This window comes from Patagioenas fasciata, chromosome 16, assembly GCF_037038585.1.
Source record: "Patagioenas fasciata isolate bPatFas1 chromosome 16, bPatFas1.hap1, whole genome shotgun sequence".
Lineage (NCBI taxonomy): Eukaryota > Metazoa > Chordata > Aves > Columbiformes > Columbidae > Patagioenas > Patagioenas fasciata.
Window position 1 is genome coordinate 10,376,622 of NC_092535.1, and position 22,368 is coordinate 10,398,989.

The window sequence follows — 22,368 nt, forward strand, 5'->3', positions numbered from 1 at the left end:
CTTCCAATATGATTTGACTTTTCAGTCATGTGGCTGAGTGTCTTCTCTGAGCCTCTTGTCTTCTTGTTCTCCTCCCAGCAACGCTGGGGTGCTGGTGTCTTGTCAGGGCCTTTAGTGTGGAAATGAAAGGGCAGGAGAGTTGATCCCCCCCGGCCGAAGCGCCTCAGCTGCCTCTGGAGCCCCGGGCGGGTGCCGGCAGAGCTGGGAGGGTCTGTCTGGTCCCCCCTGGGGCTGTGCAAGCATTGGGCACCCAAACCAGAGGCTGGGGACACCGGGAGCTCACAGTGGCTTCTACATGTGAGCATGAAATGCCTGTCCCGCCTCTGGAAGGATCAGGGATGTGCCGTGGTCTGAAGGCAAAACAAACACACTGAGGAACCATATAGAGCTTAACCCCAACTGATTCTACAAGCACAATAACGGCATTTGGTGCTTTCCCCCTTTCCTCGGGAATCCGTTCTCTGCTTGGATGTTGTTTCCTTCAGCATCACGACCCTGCAAGCAGAAAACTGCCCTGCAGCCTACGCTCACAACAGCTACAGAATGCAGAGGTTTGTTGGGTGAAAAGTAGAAACATGAGGCATTTCCCCCCGCCACCAAGATACTCTGCAAGCCGGCATTTGACACAGCAGATAACCTCACTGGTCCTTCGGATCTGGCAGAGACTACTTCCTGCTCAGAGAAATTTCGCCAACAAATGTGTGCACTGCGGTATGTTTGACAGGTTGAGAGTGGACATGGGATCTTCAGAGATCAGGAACAAATCCTTCTTTAGGATCCAGGAGACACTATTTTCTTTTCCAGTGGATGTTTACAGCTCTGCAACCTGATTAATTGAAATTCTATTCTCTCTTACCAGTCCAGCAGTAAGTTTTTAAGCTTGGCTGCAGAAAGTCATTTCAGCAGGTTGGTTCCAGCTCTGGTACGACTGATGATGCCAAGATGGGGTCAGGAGTGCACAGCTGCCATCAGAGACCTAAACCAAAGAGGTTTTGTTTAAACCAAACCAGTGCTCCTGTCTCACCATGAACAAACCCACCAGTAGCCCCCCCAGCACTGGTACTGGCACCAGCAACAGAAGCAGCACGGAACTAACACAGCGGTGCAACCCACTTGTACATTTACCATGCCTTTTAAAACCAAAACAAACCTGCAGATATACGTGAAATATTCCTCATAGTAGCATAGCTTAAAGATACCCAAAGCAGTGTCAAATTTTGGGTTTTAACAACTTACTTTTAAGAGAGTTCATCCAAAGCATGGAGGAAACTACTCAAAACTAACCTCCCCTGCTGTGGAAAAAAGGTGATTATTATTGTGTATTTTTACTTTGCATAGAAAAGTGTACTTGGGAAGTGTATTAACTGAGGCTGTGTGAACATCTGGGACAGTAAAAGCAGAGTGAAAATGCAGCAGGAAGGGCTGCAGGTGGGACAATCGCCCTCAATGGAGGAGGAGCCATTTAGGGAACATTTGAACAAACTGGGCAAAACTAAATTGGTGAGACTTGAAGGGATGTACCCAGTGCCACCGTAACGCTGATCTCAATTATCTTTGCAGGGTCATGGTGATCAGGAGAGGTTCCTGATGACAGGACGAATGTAAATGCCACTTGTCCCGTCCAGGAGGAGGATCAGGGTAACAACACAGCAGGTCAGTCTCATCTGAGGTCTTTTCCCCTCCTGCCTGTCCCCCTGTGATTCCTGAACAGAAAAGGGAACACAAGCTTGCACAGTCATACCTCATTTTTGTGTCACTGCAATTAGTGGTACCAGAAGATGTGAAAGCTCCCGTAAAGCAGTTCTCCAGCCCATCTCCTTGGTAATGGAGCAGCAGCTTCACTCTCCCTGGAGCAGCGTCCCACGAGCGCGGGAATTGTTTTACCTGCGTTTTTTAACCAGTTACACAAACAGCCGTGTCCAAAACCTCCTCCTGACCTTCCACTGCGATCAGCAATGGCCCAAGACGTGGCAGGAATGAAACGTTCCTAAAGAACTTTGCCAGCAAAACAACTTGGACAGGCTGACCCCGCAGCAGAGCAGAGAGACAATTTCCACACACAGAAGGAATAACCACCAGACTACCAGCTCTTTAAGTAGTTTTATAAAAGTATTCGACTTACTGAGATACTGTTACAGTTACCTGAGTATTTGAAATTACAATGCAAGGAAATTCCAACAATGAGTTTCAGTACAGTATTTTACAATCCAGTGCTGCTGATCTCAGTTTATATACGAGTTCACTAGAGCACATATACACAAACAGTGAATCTTGAAGAAAATTAAAAGACACCACACAAAGGGGGCTGGAGATACCAATAGAACAGGGTTGAGATTATAAATCCAGTGCAGCATATAATAAAAATTCAAACACAACAAAAAGTTTTTTTTTTTTTTGCTTTACTTTCCTCAGAATAATTAAAAAAAAAAAACAGAAGCAACTGGATTAAAAAACCCAAACAACTTCCACACTAGATCAGATGAGGACGTGACGCATTTACTGTGCATTTCACTAGTGTATTAACATTTCCTGAGCTACCCAGAACAATAAGGCTTTGTTAATTCTTAGATCAGCAGCTCAGCGGAGTATTTCCTCATGTCATTCTCATAAGGCAAAATTCTAAATAAAACTTCTCTTAATGCTTGAAAATGAGGATCAATTGACAGTTTCATATGAATATACATTTGTGACATACCGTGAATTTATGCAGCTTGGGCTGCTAATCCCATCAAAGCAGTGGGAGACAAATTCATTAATCTCTGCTGAAAATCTTACTTCTAAGTCCAATTTGTCAGGACTTTTATCTGGGATACCAGACGCTGTGGGATCATCCACAGGTGGTTTTCACCAGGTCCCCATAGAGAACAGAAAAGTGCACCAGTGGCTCATATTCATTTCTTTGTATTTCTACCCAACAGGCTATAAAGTTAACAGATCTGTCAGCACTCACAGCGCTGACAAAGTAAAACGCCTAAGTAATCATAACTTCCGACTTCAGAAATATTGCCCATTTAAAACAGTAATGTTGCTTTCAATTATTTATATTTTGGTCAAATCCATGAGCTTTTTTCCCCTTCGATTAATTCTTTATTTATTTTAAAATCATATCTGGTGCTTGGGATATCCAGCCCCCTTTCCCCCATCCTAATACAGCAGAAAAGACATATAAACATGCCATTTAAATTAAAGAAAGAAAAATGGAATAAGTGGAATCCCGGACTGCAAAAATATATACAAGCATTTACCTTTTTCCTGAACTAAACATTTCAACCATAAAAATATTCAACAGCCATACCCTATAGAACTAGGGCTAAGGCTATTTCAATTATAACTATTCTTTATTTTAAAAATATAGGGCTGAAAGCCTTTTGGGTGATATTTATACAATAACAATATTTCTAGGTTCCCTACATGAATCATAAAGCATTATGCAGAACACAGACTATTTTCATAGCTTAATCTTGCATTATCTTGCTTAATTTAATCTCTCTCGTAAATATGTTAGATAACTACATTTCATTGTAAGAATTAATATAAACAGAAAATATTTATAAGGCTTTTTTTTCTCTCCTCACGAGCTGTATTACTGTAATATATCCATCAAATGGTTTGAAGTTGGCAGATTTTCCTCCTATAAACCCATGAAGTTCTCACCATCAAAGGAACTGTAAAAGAGGGTCATTTCTGCATCATCAGAAACTCTTTTCCACGCATGACAATAGAGCTACTCACTCTAAAATGGAATTATTCTGCCTTCCAAGAGGCAAGTATCGCTTTGCGTGACCTGAAAAACTCTTGAAGTTCAGTTAAAAACTGTCGTCTCTTGGTTCTTCTTAGGCCTGAATCAGTTTTCACCTCTTATAGTTCAGCCAAAAGGGACAGCAGGCAAGAAATCTTTGAAAGACTGGAAGTTGTGTTTTACAGTGTCCCTCTGTCCTGTTGCAGCTCTGCTATTGAGAAGCCTCTGAAAAACAGCTCCCATCCCAAGGCTTTGAGCTGCGCTTATATTTAATATGTGCTACATGCGATTTCAAGTGTCTGGTCTCCTACTGCGGCTCACAGCTCATCTCACTGACGTTTGGTTTCCTCCCTTGAGGCAGGGGAAGAGCTGACCAGACCCAAAAAGTGCATTCAGTCTAAAGGAGCGGTAAAATTCAAAACATTATTGTAAACCAGAAGAGAATTGAAGATTAAGAGATTCTAAAAGGAAGGAAATGATGTTACTAATCCAATAGGAACTGATTACAAAAGTTACTAGCTATAACCTTAGGGTGAATTAGCTTAGAAACCTCCCCTCAAAACTTTAGTTTCAGTCTTTATAGAACTATTTACTGATGCTCCAGCTTTTCAAGAATCTGTGATCCATGTCTGAACTTTCTAATCCCCTTCGCCCCAGCCAGTATTATGTATCAGTTCATCAGCAAAAATGAAAAGTATCATCATTTTCTGAATCCAGTTGGTTTTGCACCTCTTCTTGAGAACCCAATAAAGTCTCCTGACTGCAACAGATAGGAATAACACTGAGAACAATGTCCATTAACACTTTTGACAAGAAACATCAGCCTGCGAACAGGAATCTACATGGAATCAGTGCAATCCCAGGTGGTCTTGTCTTTTGCAAAACAAGCGAAGTACCACAGTGTTAGTATTGATGTAAAAGTTAAAGGTGTTACACAGAAAAAAGACCAGAATTCTTCTGAGGGCACACAAAAATGTTGCAACAACTTCGGGCACATGTCTATTTTGCTGAAATTAGCAGGATTGGGAAAAAAACAAACAAAAAAAGACCCCAAAGCAAAGCTATGCCCTGGGTTTGTGCCACAGTTTGACATCCCCTTAACAGCAGCTTGAGTCCAGTGAGCAGACTCCAGGTGAGGAAAAACAGTCTGGCCACACTTGGCTTAGAAAAAAGAGCTTAAGCAGTGGATTTGCTCCCGGAACGCAGAGAAGGGTCGCACGCTGGCTCTAATAACACTGCTGTCTAACGAGGTGTATGAGGATGCTGCAGCATTGCAGCTACCAATGAACTTCCCAGTGCATCAGTAGCAAAAAATGCTACTAAAAAAGGAAAGACAAAACTATTGTTAAAAATCTGTCAGTCGTTAAGGACACATTCTAATTAACGAATGGTAAAAGAAAGCAGAGCCCAAAGCTGTATTAAACTGCTACTTAATCGTAATTCATTTGTAGCCGTATCTGATTGCTCATTTGATTTTTGAAAGTGCTCAGCAGAAATACAGAGTTAATGTGGATAAAACCTCAGGATAACATCCATTCACTTACACATTAGTACTGTTAAATAAATCCAAGTCAAGCCTACTTTACAATGAAGTGTGCAACAAGCAGAAGTGAAGAACATACACCGTGTTGAGTTCACATTCTTCAAGGTGCAAATTTTAGCTATTCTTGCCCAAATCCTTCTGTTTCTTCGATTGCAAATAACAGCTTTTCCTTCAACTGCTCATAATTCTTATAGGGTGGAAGGTCTAAGCGATTGAAACTGAAAATAAAGAAAAAACTTAAGTACTGGAAAATAAGTGAACGATCACAAAAAATCCATTAGGAATACAGGTAATTAAACTTCTTGTTGTGTAGATGGATACCTGGATTTATACCCTGTGAAAAGCTGACTACCGACCTAAATGTATATATTCCTGAGGGCAAAAGTTAGATTTCAAGCACTTGAACAGCGACAGTTCTCTAGAAATGCAGCGTACTTGGTAAGAATTTTCACTAACTTTTCCTAGCTGGTTAACTAGAGTCATCATTCACATTTGAGATTTTAAATGTGTGTGTTTTTACAACCACTAACACACCCGAGGAACTGAGTAGATGCTACTTTTTCTCTAGGGAAGAGAGAGTGTGAATGTGGCTCCTTCACTATCAAGGTGGAATCTACTCTGTGCCACAGGAGATTTCCAGAAGTTCAGCTGTTATTCAACACCAAAGGTTATTGGTATAACTTGGTGTTTGCTTTCACACAGCCTCAACCATTTCAGTGTTATTACCCATTTACTAAAATCTCCAGGTAGATTGTTGTCAACAAAACCACAACGATATTCTAATTTGTTACATACTCACCAGGTATGACTTCTAGGTAACCAGTTTTCCTTTCCAACTTTTTCAATACAAAATTTTTGGGGTCCGTTGCTCCCTGGAACAAATTCAAATAAACAAGGCACAGGTATAGTTACCTTTGTATCACAGAATCACAGAGAATCCCAAAATGTCAGGGGTTGGAAGGGACCTGGAAAGCTCATCCAGTGCAATCCCCTCGCCAGAGCAGGAACACCCAGCTGAGGTTCCACAGGAAGGTGTCCAGGCGGGTTTGAATGTCTGCAGAGAAGGAGACTCCACAACCTCCCTGGGCAGCCTGGGCCAGGCTCTGCCACCCTCACCAGGAAGAAATTTCTCCTCAAATTCAAGTGGAACCTCTTGTGTTCCAGTTTGAACCCATTACCCCTTGTCCTATCACTGGCTGTCACCGAGAAGAGCCTGGCTCCATCCTCCTGACACTCCCCCTTTCCATATTGATCCCCATGAATGAGTCCCCCCTCAGTCTCCTCTTCTCCAGCTCCAGAGCCCCAGCTCCCTCAGCCTTTCCTCACACGGGAGATGCTCCACTCCCTTCAGCATCCTGGTGGCTGCGCTGGACTCTCTCCAGCAGTTCCCTGTCCTTCTGGAACTGAGGGCCCACAACTGGACACAATATTCCAGGTGTGGTCTCACCAGGGCAGAGCAGAGGGGCAGGAGAACCTCTCTGACCTACTGACCACCCCCTTCTAATCCACCCCAGGTACCATTGACCTTCCTGGCCACAAGGGCCCAGTGCTGGCTTATGGTCACCCTGCTGTTCCCAGGACCCTCAGGTCCCTTTTCCCTACGCTGCTCTCTAATAGGTCATTCCCCAACTTATAGTGGAACCTGGGGTTGTTCCTACCCAGATGCAGGACTCTACACTTGTTCACTACATCAGCAGGGAATAATAAAGACAACTGGAGCCTGAAAGGCTTAAACACAAACCAATATTATTACCATTACTTGCACAGAAAAAAAAAAAACCTGTCTTTCGCTATACAACTCTGTCTAGATCAAAGTACATGTGTGGTGAAATGCATAAATTTGAAGTGATTTTGAAATAGGTGTAAATATTCCCCTCCATCTCTTTTTCTATGATAGTTCAAGTATATGCAAGACTTACAAAATAGCATAAGATGTGTTAAAAATGTCCATTAAAAATATGACTTGGTTCTTAAAAAAAACCCCTCATGCATTAGAGGGATTATTAATGCATACCCATGAGGTCAGCAAATCCTCCCACTGGTAATCTGCATGTTCCAGTAACAAACTGCAAGAGTCTCATTCTCTTCTCATTATCTATTTCTTTCACAAACTGCAAAAATAATAATTGAAATGAGCATTTAGGTAGAGATTTGCTATTAAGATTTTCAGATTCTCATGCACAGATTAACAAATCACACGACTGTTAGGAACAGCTGCATTAGCAGTGACAATTCACACTCACTACAGATCTGTTCAATAATTGGAATTATTGTTTGTTACGCTGTAGCTGCGCTCTGGAACTTTTGGTTTGAGAATAAAAAGAAGTCTACGAACCTGCCAGAACCACACGATCTGCCTGCTGGTCCTGGTGTAGTGGCGGTAGATGGTGTGGCGCTGCCAGTCGTTCAGATCGATCTCCTGCATTCCACACAGAAGCACCTGCAGGGAGAAAAAGGAAAATGAGCATGTGAGTACAAGCCCTGACTTTCCTTCTGTGACCTCCCACAGAGCAACACAGAACATCAGCTGCATCCATACTTAGAAGCATCTGCGATGGTAGTACACTTGTTTTTGATTTTAAACTTGATCTAAAATTTCTACGACAAAGAATGATGACTGCTTGTGAAGTGTATTTGGAGAGGCCACCAACCAGAAAGCACCTCTGTCATGAAAAATAGAGTCATTGGTTGCATTTAGACATTCGAGCCAGGAACAGTTTCTCATTGCCCGGCCATACAATTCTCCCCTAGGAACAGGTTTTGGGTTTGTTTTTGCTTTTTGAAATTGAACAGATGTTTCAGAAAATGTAATTTTGAGAGATCAAATCCATCTTGAACAGTTTACATGTGACCACCCACGGATACCATATCTAGTTCAATCTCCCTTTCTGACAAGTTAAAAGTTACAAATCAAACCAAAATTTGATGTGTAACCACCTGGATCGAGCTACAACCAAACAGTCCTTTACCTCCAGTTCCTTGGCATCAAAATACTGCAAATACTGTTGTGGCAGAATTTCATTGAAGCCTTCAAAGAAAGCCTGTGTCTGCTCCTCAACACCACGAGAAAGTCTCCACTCTGCTACTAGCCTGGAAAAGAAGATACAAAAAGGTAATTAAAATGGCCTGTGTTAAGCCACGTCCATGTATTTGTTAGCCTATTGTGAGACGAACTGCAAGCTGACCTGAAAAAAACATGGAAAGTCTGGAAAGTTCTGAGGATAAAGCATTGTATCATTTTATTAGTAACTTCTACTCTGTGCAAACTGTTTTGTTTCTTCTTAAAGTTAAAACCCTACGCTTCCAACCATTCTGCTACAGACTCCAAAAGGACACAGCATCTATTCACTGATTGTATTAATGAGAGCACAGCAGTCCCTGGGTATTTGAATGAAGTGCAGAGCTATATCTGTCTAATATTCTCCCCAGAAATTTCAGTCATTATCCATGAAAAGGTAAAAACTGGGTCAAGTTAGTTGTACCGGTGAAGATAAGTAGGACTGCAGGCTTACCAAGAAATGACTATGCCCAGTTGGAAAGTTCCATATTTGTTTCTGTTAATCATGAAACTTTGCTCTGTGGCAGAAACTCCACTCACCATTAACAAAAGGGTGAAAAGTAGGCAGGAGACCCGAAGAACCTGAGCCCAGGGAGAAGCAGATATTAAGCTGAATTCAAGCCTAACCCGGCAGGAGAACTGGAGGCTAAAGTAGGTTTGGCTGCCTTCTGATTTCAATCCCAGAAACTTGGGGGACTTAAAGCAAGACTCAGAGTAAGACAAAAGAATAGGAGTGAAACCTGAGCTCTCCCTGGGTTCCTAGAAACTAGAACAGAACGGTTTGCTGCAGATCCTCCCTGTTTTCCACCCCAATATCAATACTTTGCAAAACGCCAGTATGTTTCTTCTGCAAATACTCTCTTTTCTGTGAATCACTGAAATGTCTTCAGGTTATCCATGCAATGAAAACAACAGCCACTCCCCTCTCCCCTCTCCCTCGCCCCTGGCTGTTGAAAGAAGCCTTCAAAGAACACAGTGTGAGGAAGAGAAGAAAATTCTACTGTGATTCAGATTATTTTGTGCCAACAATGTGGGACTGTTTGGTTTTTTGTGTTTTTTTTGCAAGCACATCCTCCAAGCTTGTATGTTGTAGTTCATAAGCAGACTGTATGTACTCCTGCACATTGGGGAAGAAAGGGCTATTTCAGGACAAAGCAAGTCACTGCTCATGTTTTTATTCTTTAATCCTCTCAGGCTCCTTCTCTCTTAACCTACTGCTTTAAAACATCCTGGTACTGCAGACAAAATCCTTCATTTATGACAGTACAACTTACAACATCATAACACTGTCCTGTTACAAGTGTCAAGACCTAATTATATTATACTATCAGACCATTTCAGATAAAACTAGTAGTGAGCCCATGTATCTTTAAAAAATAGGAATTATCACAAAAGCATCCAAAAATGTTGGGTTTAAAAAAGCCACAGCCATAAGCAGCTGAGCAGAATATCAGCAGGCTGTGAAGCAATACAATTCAATAATGCAGGCGATGATTCAATGAAATACCTGACACTCACATTGGTTGTCATGATGTTCTGCTAAACTTAAGTATCTCTAAGAAGAAAGTGGACCTTCCACTAACTAATCTGTGGGGAAAGTGGATTTAAAAACCTTATTTCTGTCAATATTCTCCTTTCAAATATGATATCCAAACAATTGCCACCTGTTGCCCACAAGAGCAACCACTCCGGGACAGAATTTCAACAATGTTTCACATGATACAGTTTGACAACGTTTTCTTGCTAAAACTAAAGAATGGAAATGACGCCAATAAGAATATTTTAAAATCTCCATTTATTCTTACCTGATATATTCTTCTTTGTTTTCTTCTGTGACCAGAATGTTGCTACCATTTGGCTTCAAATCGTGGCTTTTGATTTCACCCAGAATTTCTTTATCAACTGAGAAAAACATTTCCAAGCCACATTCTTCAATGTTATTCTCTCTGTAAGGAAAAAAATGACATTTTAAATAACTGTGTCAACACCTACTCAGTAGAGATGGGTATGAAGAACCTTAAGAAAGAAAGTTTGGAGCTAAATAAGCAAGAGAAGGAACTGTTCCTTACACAATAAGGATGGTTTTGCAAGAAGTACTGACTCATTTCACCAACGCTCATACGAGAATCGTGCTCCTGATCGGAAGTTTTTGATGGGTAGTATCCTTAGATTTATCAGTCACAAGGCTGACAAACCACCTGCTGACTGATCTGTGGAATGTCTATGGAACACTGAAACCTTCCCAGCAATGACATCTTTGCACATTTAATTGCATGATCGTTGCTTCTAACAGGTCATGTAAGGGCTGTGTTAAAATGTAGCCGTCACTTTGGCAGATGATAGCAGAAAAGAAGCAACTAAGAAAGACTTTGCATGCTTTAATGAATTATCTTCAACTCCAGTGTATTTATCTTGTAAGCATATCCTAAAATATCCCAAGCTCCTAAGTTAACAAATACAAATAACCCCTGCTAATTTCAATGCAGGAAGAGTCTGTACTCAACTGACATTGCTCAAATAAACTCTATTCTCTATATAGGCGTTAACAGCCAGGAGAATAAGGGGTACAACACTAATTTATACATTGATATGTGCTTCTTTCAAGCAAAGAATCACCTGCATATGCAGAGGTTTTGATCACCACTTCCCCTGAAAATAAAGTTCAAAATCAAGATATTTGTTCTGAGCTGTAACACAGAAATCTCAGTCTCGACAACACTGCTGTGGTTTATCTAGCACTTGATCCTCCCAACACACGTGCTATTGCATGGAATCTCAGATGAGGAGGGAAGGCTTCAGATGGATGGCTGATGAAATAAAATCACCCCTTCCTTTGAAAACAAATAATACCGACTCCAGTTCAGTTTGAGCAGAGGGGTTTGACTCCAGAGGTCCCTTTCCAAATGCAACAATGCCGTGAAATTATGGGAATGAGAAAAATGGGCACCCGACAGGAGAAGTGCCAAGAAATCCAAAGCTACTGAAAGATTCCTGGAAGCTGTGAAATCTGCTTTTTTGGTGAGGAACAAAATTACGCCCACCCCAACAGACATGACGTTTTCCCCTACAAACGTGTAGGTGTTTCCTTAGAGACTTCATCAGCGTTACAGATAAACAGGCTCTGCTACATTAAACTTGACGCTTGGGTCTCTGTTTAGAGGTCAATGTGCACAACCCCTCAGGAATCTGAAGTTTTTCTCTATAATTTTCATATCCATATCACATCAAAGGGACAAAGCATGGACTCCAACCTAGATGATTTCTTTATCACAAGAGAAATTGCTACTGAAATGTGGGTCCTATTTGCTCTAGAGACAGCCTTCAGAAAAGCTTAAGGCTGTAGCAAGAACTTTTCTATCGCTTTCCTCTGTGGTTAAAAGAAAGCAAAAAATAACCCCAAGCATCAAGTGCAGGTTAATAAAAACATACACAAGCAGCTCAGCTTGGTCATTTGAAACCCTTGTCTACGGAATGAGATGTAAGAGTTGCTTCTGACAGTAAGTTCTGGGTTTCCTAGCTCCTCACTACAGACTCAGGCTTCTCCTCTGACAGGATCCTTCCTTAGTGACTGTTGATACCCAAGAATTCATCCTGGAAATTTCACAGCAACGATGCCTTGGGTGGTAGCTGGCAACACGGCCTACTTTGAACTAAAATGATGGGAAAAGTAGTCTGGGATGTCTATAACAAGAGCCCATTTATTGCCATAGACTAGCAGCCTAGATGGGTGTACTCTTTGATGGACAAAGAACTGGCTGGAGGGCCAGGTCCAAAGAGTTGTGGTGAACAGAGCCACATCCAGTTGTTGACCGGTCACGAGTGGTGTCCCCAGGGATCAGTACTGGGGCCAGTTGTGTTTAATCTCTTCATCAATGATCTGGATGAGGAGATCGAGTAAGTTTGCAGTGACACCATGCTGGGTGGGAATGTTGATGTGCTGGAGGGTGGGAAGGCCATACAGAGGGATCTGGAGTGGCTGGATTGATGGGCCAATTGTCTGAAGTTCAACAAGGGCAAGTGCCGGGTCCAGCACTTGGGTCACAACAACCCCATGAACGCTGCAGGCTGGGGAAGAGCGGCGGGAAAAGGACCTGAGGGTGTTGGTGACAGCGGCTGAACATGAGCCAGCGTGTGCCCAGGTGGCCAAAAAGGCCTCCAGCATCCTGACTGGTATCAGGAATAGTGTGGCCAGCAGAACTAGAGAAGTGATTGTGCCACTGTACTCAGTACTGGTGAGGCCACACCTTGAATCCTGGGGTCAGTTTTGGGCCCCTCATCATAAGAAGGACATTGAAATACTAGAGAAAGTGCAGAGGAGGGAACGGAGCTGGTGAGGGGCTGGAGCACAAGTGTGATGGGAGCAGCTGAGGGACCTGGGGGGTTCAGCTGGAGAACAGGAGCTGAGGGGAGACCTTCTGATCTCTGAAATGCCTGAAAGGAGCTTGGAGCCAGGGGGGGTCGGGCTCTGCTCCCCAGGAACAAGCGCCAGGAGCAGAGGAAATGGCCTCAAGTTGTGCCAGGGGAGGTTGAGGTTGGATCTGGGGAACAATTTCTTCCCAGAAAGGGCTGTGGGGCATTGGAACAGGCTGCCCAGGGCAGTGCTGGAGTCACCATCCCTGGAGGGGTTTAAAAGGTGTTTAGACGAGGTTCTCAGGGACATGGGTTAGTGCCAGAGTTCAGCTAGGTTATGGTTGGACTCAATGATCCTGAGGGTCTCTGCCAACCAAAATGGCTCTATGATTCTAATATTGACACCCAGAAGCCTCTGTGCCCTCTTTTACGCCGCTATAAATTACATGTGCACCAAAAGAACCATACATAGAATAAATGTAACACCCTCAAGCAGCACTTGAAGACCTTGCAATTATTCGGTGTTGTGAAGTAAACCCATTGCTTTGCAATGTGAAAAGGGGGCAATCTACAAGCACCGCACACACAACTTCAGAGATGCAGCTATGGCAGATAATGGCCTAAAGCCATTCTACTCTCGACTCTCCGCAAAATAATAAGGGATTGACACCATTCATAAGGTAAACGTTGTTATATGTGCAACTCATTGCAATTTAGTCAGAAGATCATTCACCAATAACAGCTTCCCCCATGATTTAATACAAGTTTCTTCCCTATAACTTGCATTTTTCAGTATCATATTTGCTTGATCTCTATAACTCAGTAAGTCAGAAGATGACAAAGTGCCCTTATTTTAAAATAACATATGTATATTTTCTGTGTACAAAACAGACCACAATTCCTTAACTACAGAAATCAGGATTGAGAGGTTTGAGACTTTTTCCTTCCCTTTCAGGTCACAGTTTCATGGCATCTTTACTCAAATAGCAACTACTTTACATTTTCCTAATGGAATTTTAACTCACTACAGCTTTTAGCACCACATACATTGAGCATGGAACATACTATTTCAGTGCAATTTACTCAAGCCACTTTATTTGTAGTAGTGTTCAAGACTGCCACATCTGTATAATGTCTAGCTAGATTTATTAAATTGATGATGCAATTGATATATTATACTTTCCAGTGGTGTTTTTAGTAATAAATGTACACCTGCTTCCTGGCATAAGTGAAAATCAAAACCATTGTGTTGCTATTTCAAGAACAAAATCAAGTCAAACTCACTTTACCCAGATGAGAGAGTTGTAAAACTCTGGGTCAACAGATTCTAAATCCTTGAGTCCCACTGGCTTGTTCAGGATACGTTTATAGAACGGCAGAGAGAAACCAGTGTCAATGAATTTCCCATGGAACAACGCCTGCAGAACATGAAACCAGACAAAATAACGCAAAGGATGATTGACTACTTAATATGACGACATTCTGTACTCTATACCAATGAAATTTGACAGCCAAATAATTAAAACCACCTAGAATATCATGACTGCTAATATGCTGAATTAACTTATATCAACACCAGTTCTATGCAAACACCTGATGATAGCTTCAACTCCAAAATGAATTGTTTCATTATCCATCTGACAGTACAATATTCATTTATAGGAAAATTACATTAATCTCTTTCTACTTTTGAACTTACCATGGCAATGAATCTTCCAATAAAACGGAAATATTTCAGATGGTCTGGATTAATATAGGAGGCTGGGTTTATCTGTAAGCAGTAGTTATCTTTCCCTGCATATTCAAACAGGCAATACATTGGGTTCAAAACTTCATGCGACAACAGAAAGAACCATTCCCTGAAATCACACAAACAATAAAAACACGTTTCAAAATAAATTAAGTTGGCAATTGCTTTAGCTAACTCATGTTGACTCAGGAACCTGTTGGCACATTGGTGCACCAGAAAGTACCAAACTGAAACTAACACAAATTACAAATTAACATGCAAAGTTACAATGATATGCGATTGTCCGTGGTTTGGATCAAAACCACCCTTAGCTAAACGAGTGGATTAAAAGTCAACCACTGACTTAAACTTTAGAGTGTTACGGAATGCTAATTAACACGTGCACTTCTCAGTGAAATTCCAGTAAAGGCTTTTGACTTTAAAGTAGATTTATATTGACTTTTCCAATAAACCTCTACTTGGACGTTAACGGGTGAGCCAAAGGCGGACTGTAGTTCAGGAAACTGCATCTCTTTCATCACTGAGACCATCCAAGTAATTCCTAATGCGAACCAAAACCAATTTTATACCGTTTTAAGACATGCATACATCTTACAGAACTGTCTTCCTCAGAATAAACTTCACTAATATTTGAAAGCACTGCAGTTTGTTTTGTGGAAGGCTTCACACAACAACTTGCAGAAAAAGGTCTGATTTGCCATTTCAGTTTAGTTTACCTTGCAACACCTCCGTAATCTAAGCCTTCTTCACCAGGGAAAATAACCCATAAACGTCTCCGGAGATCTTGAGGGCTGAAGCTCATTATCTTAGTGAAAGAAAAACAATTAGTTCTTTTTAAGAAAACAGCTGTAAGCATCAGCTACACTTATTACTATTTGCTACCAAACAATATAGCGTTTAATAATTCAGACTATAAAATGAACTATGAGTACGTGAAGTACTTGCTTCCGTCATGTTCATTAATTTGAAGCGTTAGTACAAATGTATTTTCCATAGATGGAAAAGTAAAGGATAGAAAAGAAATAATAATTCTGAAATCAAGGACTTGGGATAATTAGGCCAGCAGCCTGTCTATAAATGACAGAAATCCCGCCAATAAATAACAGGCCCAAAGTGAGTCAATTCAGTATTTGTTAAATACCGGACTAAATGGTATCTCAGTTACAAGCAATGAAGGCACATAATCAAGGGCTCAAAGAAATAAATTAGAAACAAAGCAATAAACAACATACACTATATATTTTTTCATTTTACAGCTTCATCTCCTAAAGAGGATAATAAAAGTCTAGCTGGTTGGTTGGTATGGCTTTTTTAAAAGTTAGGTAGAATCATAGATACTAAGGAACTTCACTAATTTTGGTTTTAGTACAATGACCACATTTGTAATTACGCTGATTTGGTCAATTGTGGGCGGTTTACCTAAGGAAATTTCACATATCGCTTTTGTAAGTCCAAGAATCTTAAGGTTTTGGTTTACAATGAGAGATATAGAATTTGGGTTGAGATTTGCAGTTTAAAATCTCTCCTAGATGTCTGTAGGAAGCATCAGAAACATTTTTATAACCCCAACAGAGATACTTGCAAACGCTGAATGACTAAGAAGCAGAAAACATTACCTCAGGTCTTTGTGATTATGTCATCTAAATGACTGATAATGCACCCTGTTTGCTGATGTTTACAGAATTACACCATCTCTTGATTCTTTCCAGGACAGTATAATTTTATTATCTCTATGGTTACCCTAAAAGGACTAAGTGCCATTTTAGAAATAAGGCCGGAGCTAACTTTCAGTTACAGGATTTATTTTGTCCCCTTCTAACCCCTTTTACTGGAAGGCATCACTGTTCCAAAAGAAGAGACAGGTAAACTGCACTATTTGTTGCTTCTGCTAAACCAGCTTCCAGTAATTTGGACAAGCATTAATCCTCATTTAATAAAATAATTTGTCTCAAAACATACTGTCCTATTGATTCAAATTTCCTGGCTTGACACATCTGTGACAATCCCTACAAGAAATGAAGTCTGAAGACATCGAGGAAGATAAAACAAATATTCAGCTAGGGACAGAGGAAGTGAAAAGTTCTTGCCTTCTTAGATAAGGTTTTCTGAAGCTGTTTTTAAGTCAGAAAACGTGGCAGAATGCAAACCCCCCTCTCTCCTTCGATATGGAAGGAGTAGACACATCTGCCTCTCTGACAGCTGCTTTTGTTGGGCCCCAGAGCCCCCTGGCCAGGGCCGTTAGGAGAAGGCAGTGCCGAGGCGCCAGAGAGCCGCTGGGTGCCCATGGCCAGGGTGGGGGATGTTTGGAGGCTTCAGGGGCACCCACAGCCAGGGTGTGGGATGTTTGGAGGCTTCAGGGGCACCCACAACCAGGGTGGGGGGATGTCTGGAAGCTTCAGGGGCACCCACAGCCAGGGTGGGGGGATGTCTGGAAGCTTCAGGGGCACCCACAGCCAGGGTGGGGGATGTTTGGAGGCTTCAGGGGCACCCACAGCCAGGGTGGGGGTGCAGAGAAGCTTCTGGAATGCCCAGTCAGATCTGATCAGGCTATAAAAACGGGATTCTCGTCGAGACATGCAGCCTTGCGCACGATCACCTTCTCTGTCAGATGAATCAGCCTTTAGAGCCTGAGCTTCACATTTGAGCATGATCTTTTAATAGATAACTATGAATGTATCCTAACTATTAAACTAGTGTTTTTTTGTTAGTCTCACTTAAAACAACATTAGCAAGACGTCAAAGAATCAAGAATGACGTGACAAATTTAATCAGCTCAATGCTTCATGCCCACTACTATCATGTTTCAATACAGTACCTGTTGAAATGAGTCTTCGAATAATGTTTTCCTGCTCACTGTGATCTTGATGTGCTGTGGCATTGCCAGTTGCTGAAATGACATTTTTTAGAGGTTAAGTGTATAATCACTTAAAGCTTGAGTTTGGATTGTTATTTGTTGCATATGTTGTTTTAAGAGGTGCAGTAAAATTTCATTAAGCCATATAAAGCAAACCCAGCAATCAAGATAGTTGAATTGTAATTTACTTCTTGATACCTGCAGTCAGGTATCGTTGCCTCCAGCTCCTGCTTCAAACAGGTTCAAATACTCTACTCTCACAAGGCGTTGAAAAACATTCAAATCAGTAACATACTCTAAGCCAGCACGGCTTTCTACCCCAGAATTCAATTTAAAAAAAATGGAAAACTCAGGTTATTCTGCACAAAATTCAAAGTCGAAAAATTAGGCTAGGCCTCCAACTGGACTCTGCCTCATTGACCATGACTCTCTGGCTTCTTCCCTTCAGCCAGTTCTTAGTCCACCTCACTACCCAGTCACCCAGACCGCACTCCCTCAGTTTAGCTGTGAGGATGCTGTGGGAGAATGTGTCAAATGCCTCACTCAAGTCAAGGTAGATCACGTCCACCACTCTGTCATCATCCATACATCTTGTTATGTCCTCATAAAAGTCAACGAGGTTGGTCAAGCATGACTTCCCCTTGGTGAAGCCATGCTGACTGCCTCTAATGACCCTCTTATCCCTGATATGCCTTGAGATGGCACCAAGGATCAGTCGTTCCATCAGTTTCCCAGGGATGGAGGTGAGGCTGACTGGTATACAGTTACCCGGGTCCTCCTTCTTGCCCTTTTTGAAGACTGGAGTGACATTTGCTTTCGTCCAGTCCTCAGGCACTCTCCTGTTTCCCAAGACTTAGCAAAGATGATGGAGAATGGCCCAGTAATGACCTCAGCCAGCTCCCTCAGCACCCGCGGGTGCATTCCATCCGGACCCACGGATTTACGGATGTCCAGACTGCCTAACTGCTCCCTAACCCAGTCGTCATCAACCCAGGCAAACTCCTCCATTGTCCTGCCTTCCTCTGGGGCCTCAGCGGTACGAGGCTCCTCAGGACAGCCCCTGGCGGAGCAGACAGAGACAAAGAAGGCGTTCATTAACTCTGCCTTCTCTGTGTCTTCTGTCACCAGGGCACCCACCTCGTTCATCAGTGGGCTTGCATTGTTAGTTTTATCTGCCACGTATTGGAAGAAGGTCTTCCTGTTGTCCTTGACCCCTCTCACCAGGTTTAATTCTAAGGAGGCCTTAGCTTTCCTAGGTGCCTCCCTACACCCTCTGACAACAGCCTTATATTCTCCCCAAGTGGCCATCTTGTATGAACTATAAAAATGCTCTGCCTCCATATATTCCCTTACTAACAGCAAAAAAGAAACACTACTCTGAAACCCACCACTTAAAGTAGCTAAATTGATGTTTTCCTCTATTCTAAAAAGTTTAAATCCACAGCTTATTCAGCTTTAAAGCTTACATGAGTTTGTACAGGTCCTGGATTTACTCTGTCCTAATTAACCTTTAACCTTAAAGTAGTTTGATTACCTTTATTTACAAGACAGTAAAGAGTTCATTTAAAGCATGTACGCAAAAAGCAAAAAAGCAAACAAATATTCCCAATAAATGAATCCATACCTGACACCAGAATCTGAAATAATGGACCTTTGCCTTGAAATCACGCACATAAGCTATCTGGGGTCCATTGTCTCTGGAACCAAAGGGAGAAAAAAAAACAGATTTCAAAAGTGTGCTTGTAGTTTAAGTAAAAGGCTGCAAGTGTATTAATTATGAAGTTGTACGGTTTAGTTGCCTATCAAGCTGGAAGATTCTTATTCACATTTTTTGACTTGGGGGTGTAATCTTCTTGCTTCTAAACAACAACAAATCTTCCTTTGTGAATTGTGCAGTGCATACGCAGTACTTGTTAACCAGTCTTTGATTATTAACTGTAAAAAAGATTCTAACAAGCAGGATGGGATGACATTCAGTTAATTTAATTTGGGAGTTAAGTTCCGGTTTTAACTCCATTCTGGTTCCTAAAAATCAAAAGATGGAAAGGGTGAGTGTACTTAAAAATACAGTAACTGGAATGAAGAGTTCTGGTCATCGACAGGACTAATGAAGTTCTTCCATTATCTTCAAATCTTACACAGGGCTTGGCAAGAAGGATTATGAAGCGTTCAAAACACCACCTTCCTCTGGGACAGTTATCGAGGATGAAAAACCCCCAGAAAATTACGAAGCACAATTACTACATGCTAAACTTTCTGCATGAAAAAAACGCAAAGAGGAAAAACAACTTTCAAAAATGATGCGTGCTAAACTTCGCTTTTGAAAGCTTTGTATAGATGTTAAAAACACTTACAGAGCGGACTTGCCCGTGCGGGGGTCTATATACGTAGTGGTTCTTCTATTGTGATCCACAAAATATGGAATGCCATCCACAGTAAATCGCATTTCCCAGCCCTCTGGCAAAGGTTTCTCATTTAATTGACTATGGATACAAGAAAACATACTGTAACTGATCAACTTAATGTATTAAGTCAGTTGAACAATATCTGAGATACTAACAATTTCGGCAGATCTAGAAAAACTACAGATGGAGAAACTCTCCATTCACTATGTATTCTGCCTTTATTCCCCTCTCACATTTTCTGCTCTCAATTAGACCGAAATTACCGTTTACATAAACATGAGCTCATTTGGTCATGCTAATTGGAATAACGGCAAATAGAAACTCAAGGGAAAAATATAAGCAAGGTTTATTGATGTTTCCTACACGTAAACAACTTTATCTTCTAGCTATTCGGTTTTTACTCAAAAACTGACATAATTAGAATAAGTAGCTTTCATGCATAATCACAGTAGCCAAAAACTTCAAAGTTTCAAAATGACAAAAATAAAACGCAAAAACTGATCTTGCGGGTTTTTTGACAACTTCTAATTCAATTTAGCTATGGACAAAACCAAACCTCAAGATATTTGGAGGAGCTGAGTAGTGTCACTCTCAGAGTGACATCCTACATTGTAGGACCGTATTTCCTGCCTATATTCCCTACCCCAGAGAGTCAGAGTGACAGAGATCGAAACAAGCAGTACTCCATTACTTTTAGTAGTGCCTCAAGGTCTCTATCTTTCAACATCCCCCCCTTTTTTTCCTTCCTCCCTATTATTTTTAAAGCCGGGAGGAGGGGCACTGCAGTTTTTTAAGTCTGTCTTCTTCTGTCTCTTAGCTATTAACTGTCTAGGAAACCACCATTCTTACTGAGGATTTTCTGCGCTATCCCATCGCCGCATGAAAGAAATCCCTTCCTCCTTCCATGATACAAGTGTTTAGATGCATCTTCTTTTTAAAAAAACAGTAGGAGCTGTTCTGGGGAATGACCTTATTACTGTTGATCAAGACTTTCCTGGTAATTGTACTAAGTAATAATCTGACAGTTTCCATTTGGCTAGTACTTTTGGATATTTTAAGGGGTAATCTGAAGTTCGTGTAGGACAGGTCATGTTTCAGCTGTGGGCAGTATTTCCTAACTCCCAGTCTCACTACTCTGTTACATTATTGATCCTGAGGGTCTCTTCCAGTCAAAATGTTTCTATGATTTGCATTCCAGACTCACATGAAGCTGCAACTGATTTCTTACCCCTGACTCCTGGGATCTTCCCACTGAGTGATCCGTGTGTTGTGATTTACAAAATACACTCTGCCGTTGCTGTCGGTTCTCTTTTCTGAAAAGATGCAAAAGGAAAGGAGAGCACTTGATTTATTTCTGAGACTACATAAAATTAAACAAATTGGAGACAGTAACGTAGGATTCATAGTCAAATAATGAGCAGAGAATAAAAAATGATCCATGTCGTTTCCAAGAAAACACATTCATATTTTCTCTCCGTTCAGTGCAGACCCATGATTGAACAAAGTTTATGATAAATGCCCTGATTTGGTCTTCTGTACCATTCTGCAGCTCTTTATGCAATTTGTATTTAGCATTGCAAGAGAAATACAGAACACAAATTATAAAAACAGGTCAAAATCTATGACATGTAAAAACCTTCTGTTTACAAGAGGAGTCTGGAAATAGACACCTCTCTATGAGTTACACTGGTAACAGAATCCAACCCAATGTGCAAACGCAGTTTTGTTGTTTCCTGAGCAATACCAGCCTTAAGAATTTTCTTTCCAATGTTCTATATGCAATGCAGCAAAGCACAAGTGTGGGGAACAGCAATTCTATGGGTGGAAATTGCACCAATACCAGAACTAAAAATCCAGATAGTTATGTTTGAAGACCAGAAGAACCTAAATCCCAGGTCTAACTCTGCCAAGTCACGGAATCCCAGAATGTCAGGGGTTGGAAGGGACCTGGAAAGCTCATTCAGTGCAATCCCCCCATGGAGCAGGAACACCCAGCTGAGGTTCCACAGGAAGGTGTCCAGGCGGGTTTGAATGTCTGCAGAGAAGGAGACTCCACAACCTCCCTGGGCAGCCTGGGCCAGGCTCTGCCACCCTCACCATCAAGAAGTTTCTTCTCAAATTGAAGTGGAACCTCCTGTGTTCCAGTTTGAACCCGTTACCCCTTGTCCTATCATTGGTTGTCACCAAGAAGAGCCTGGCTCCATCCTCCTGACACTCACCCTCTATATATCTGTAAACATTAATGAGGTCACCCCTCAGTCTCCTCTTGTCCAGCTCCAGAGCCCCAGCTCCCTCAGCCTTTCCTCACACGGGAGATGCTCCACTCCCTTCAGCATCTTGGTGGCTGTGCTGGACTCTCTCCAGCAGTTCCCTGTCCTTCTGGAACTGAGGGCCCACAACTGGACACAATATTCCAGGTGTGGTCTCACCAGGGCAGAGCAGAGGGGCAGGAGAACCTCTCTGACCTACTGACTGTGCGGGGGTCTTCTAACCCACCCCAGGTACCACTGGCCTTCCTGGCCACAAGGGCACAGTGCTGGCTCATGATTATCCTGTTGTCCCCAGGACCCCCAGGTCCCTTTCCCCTACGCTGCTCTCCAACAGGTCATTCTGAGAACTTTGCCTACATATCATGAAAATTGAATTCTTCCGTCTTCTTGATAGTCACA

The 22,368-nt window shown here is 41.8% G+C and overlaps 1 protein-coding gene across 1 annotated transcript in view; it reads right to left on the reverse strand.

Moving 5' to 3' along the window:
• Positions 1 to 2,088: 2,088 nt before the first annotated feature.
• ITCH (itchy E3 ubiquitin protein ligase) overlaps positions 2,089 to 22,368 on the reverse strand; it is a 60,866-nt gene continuing 40,586 nt past the window's right edge. The window contains exons 12-24 of the mRNA XM_065849751.2: positions 20,928 to 21,012; positions 19,649 to 19,777; positions 18,919 to 18,991; positions 17,256 to 17,327; positions 15,157 to 15,245; positions 14,390 to 14,549; positions 13,975 to 14,108; positions 10,146 to 10,286; positions 8,252 to 8,372; positions 7,618 to 7,722; positions 7,297 to 7,393; positions 6,082 to 6,154; positions 2,089 to 5,500 (exon numbers count right to left, since the gene is read on the reverse strand). Of these exons, the coding sequence (XP_065705823.2) occupies positions 5,401 to 5,500; positions 6,082 to 6,154; positions 7,297 to 7,393; positions 7,618 to 7,722; positions 8,252 to 8,372; positions 10,146 to 10,286; positions 13,975 to 14,108; positions 14,390 to 14,549; positions 15,157 to 15,245; positions 17,256 to 17,327; positions 18,919 to 18,991; positions 19,649 to 19,777; positions 20,928 to 21,012 (1,379 nt within the window). The 3' untranslated portion in view covers positions 2,089 to 5,400. The remainder of the gene's footprint in view (positions 5,501 to 6,081; positions 6,155 to 7,296; positions 7,394 to 7,617; positions 7,723 to 8,251; positions 8,373 to 10,145; positions 10,287 to 13,974; positions 14,109 to 14,389; positions 14,550 to 15,156; positions 15,246 to 17,255; positions 17,328 to 18,918; positions 18,992 to 19,648; positions 19,778 to 20,927; positions 21,013 to 22,368) is intronic.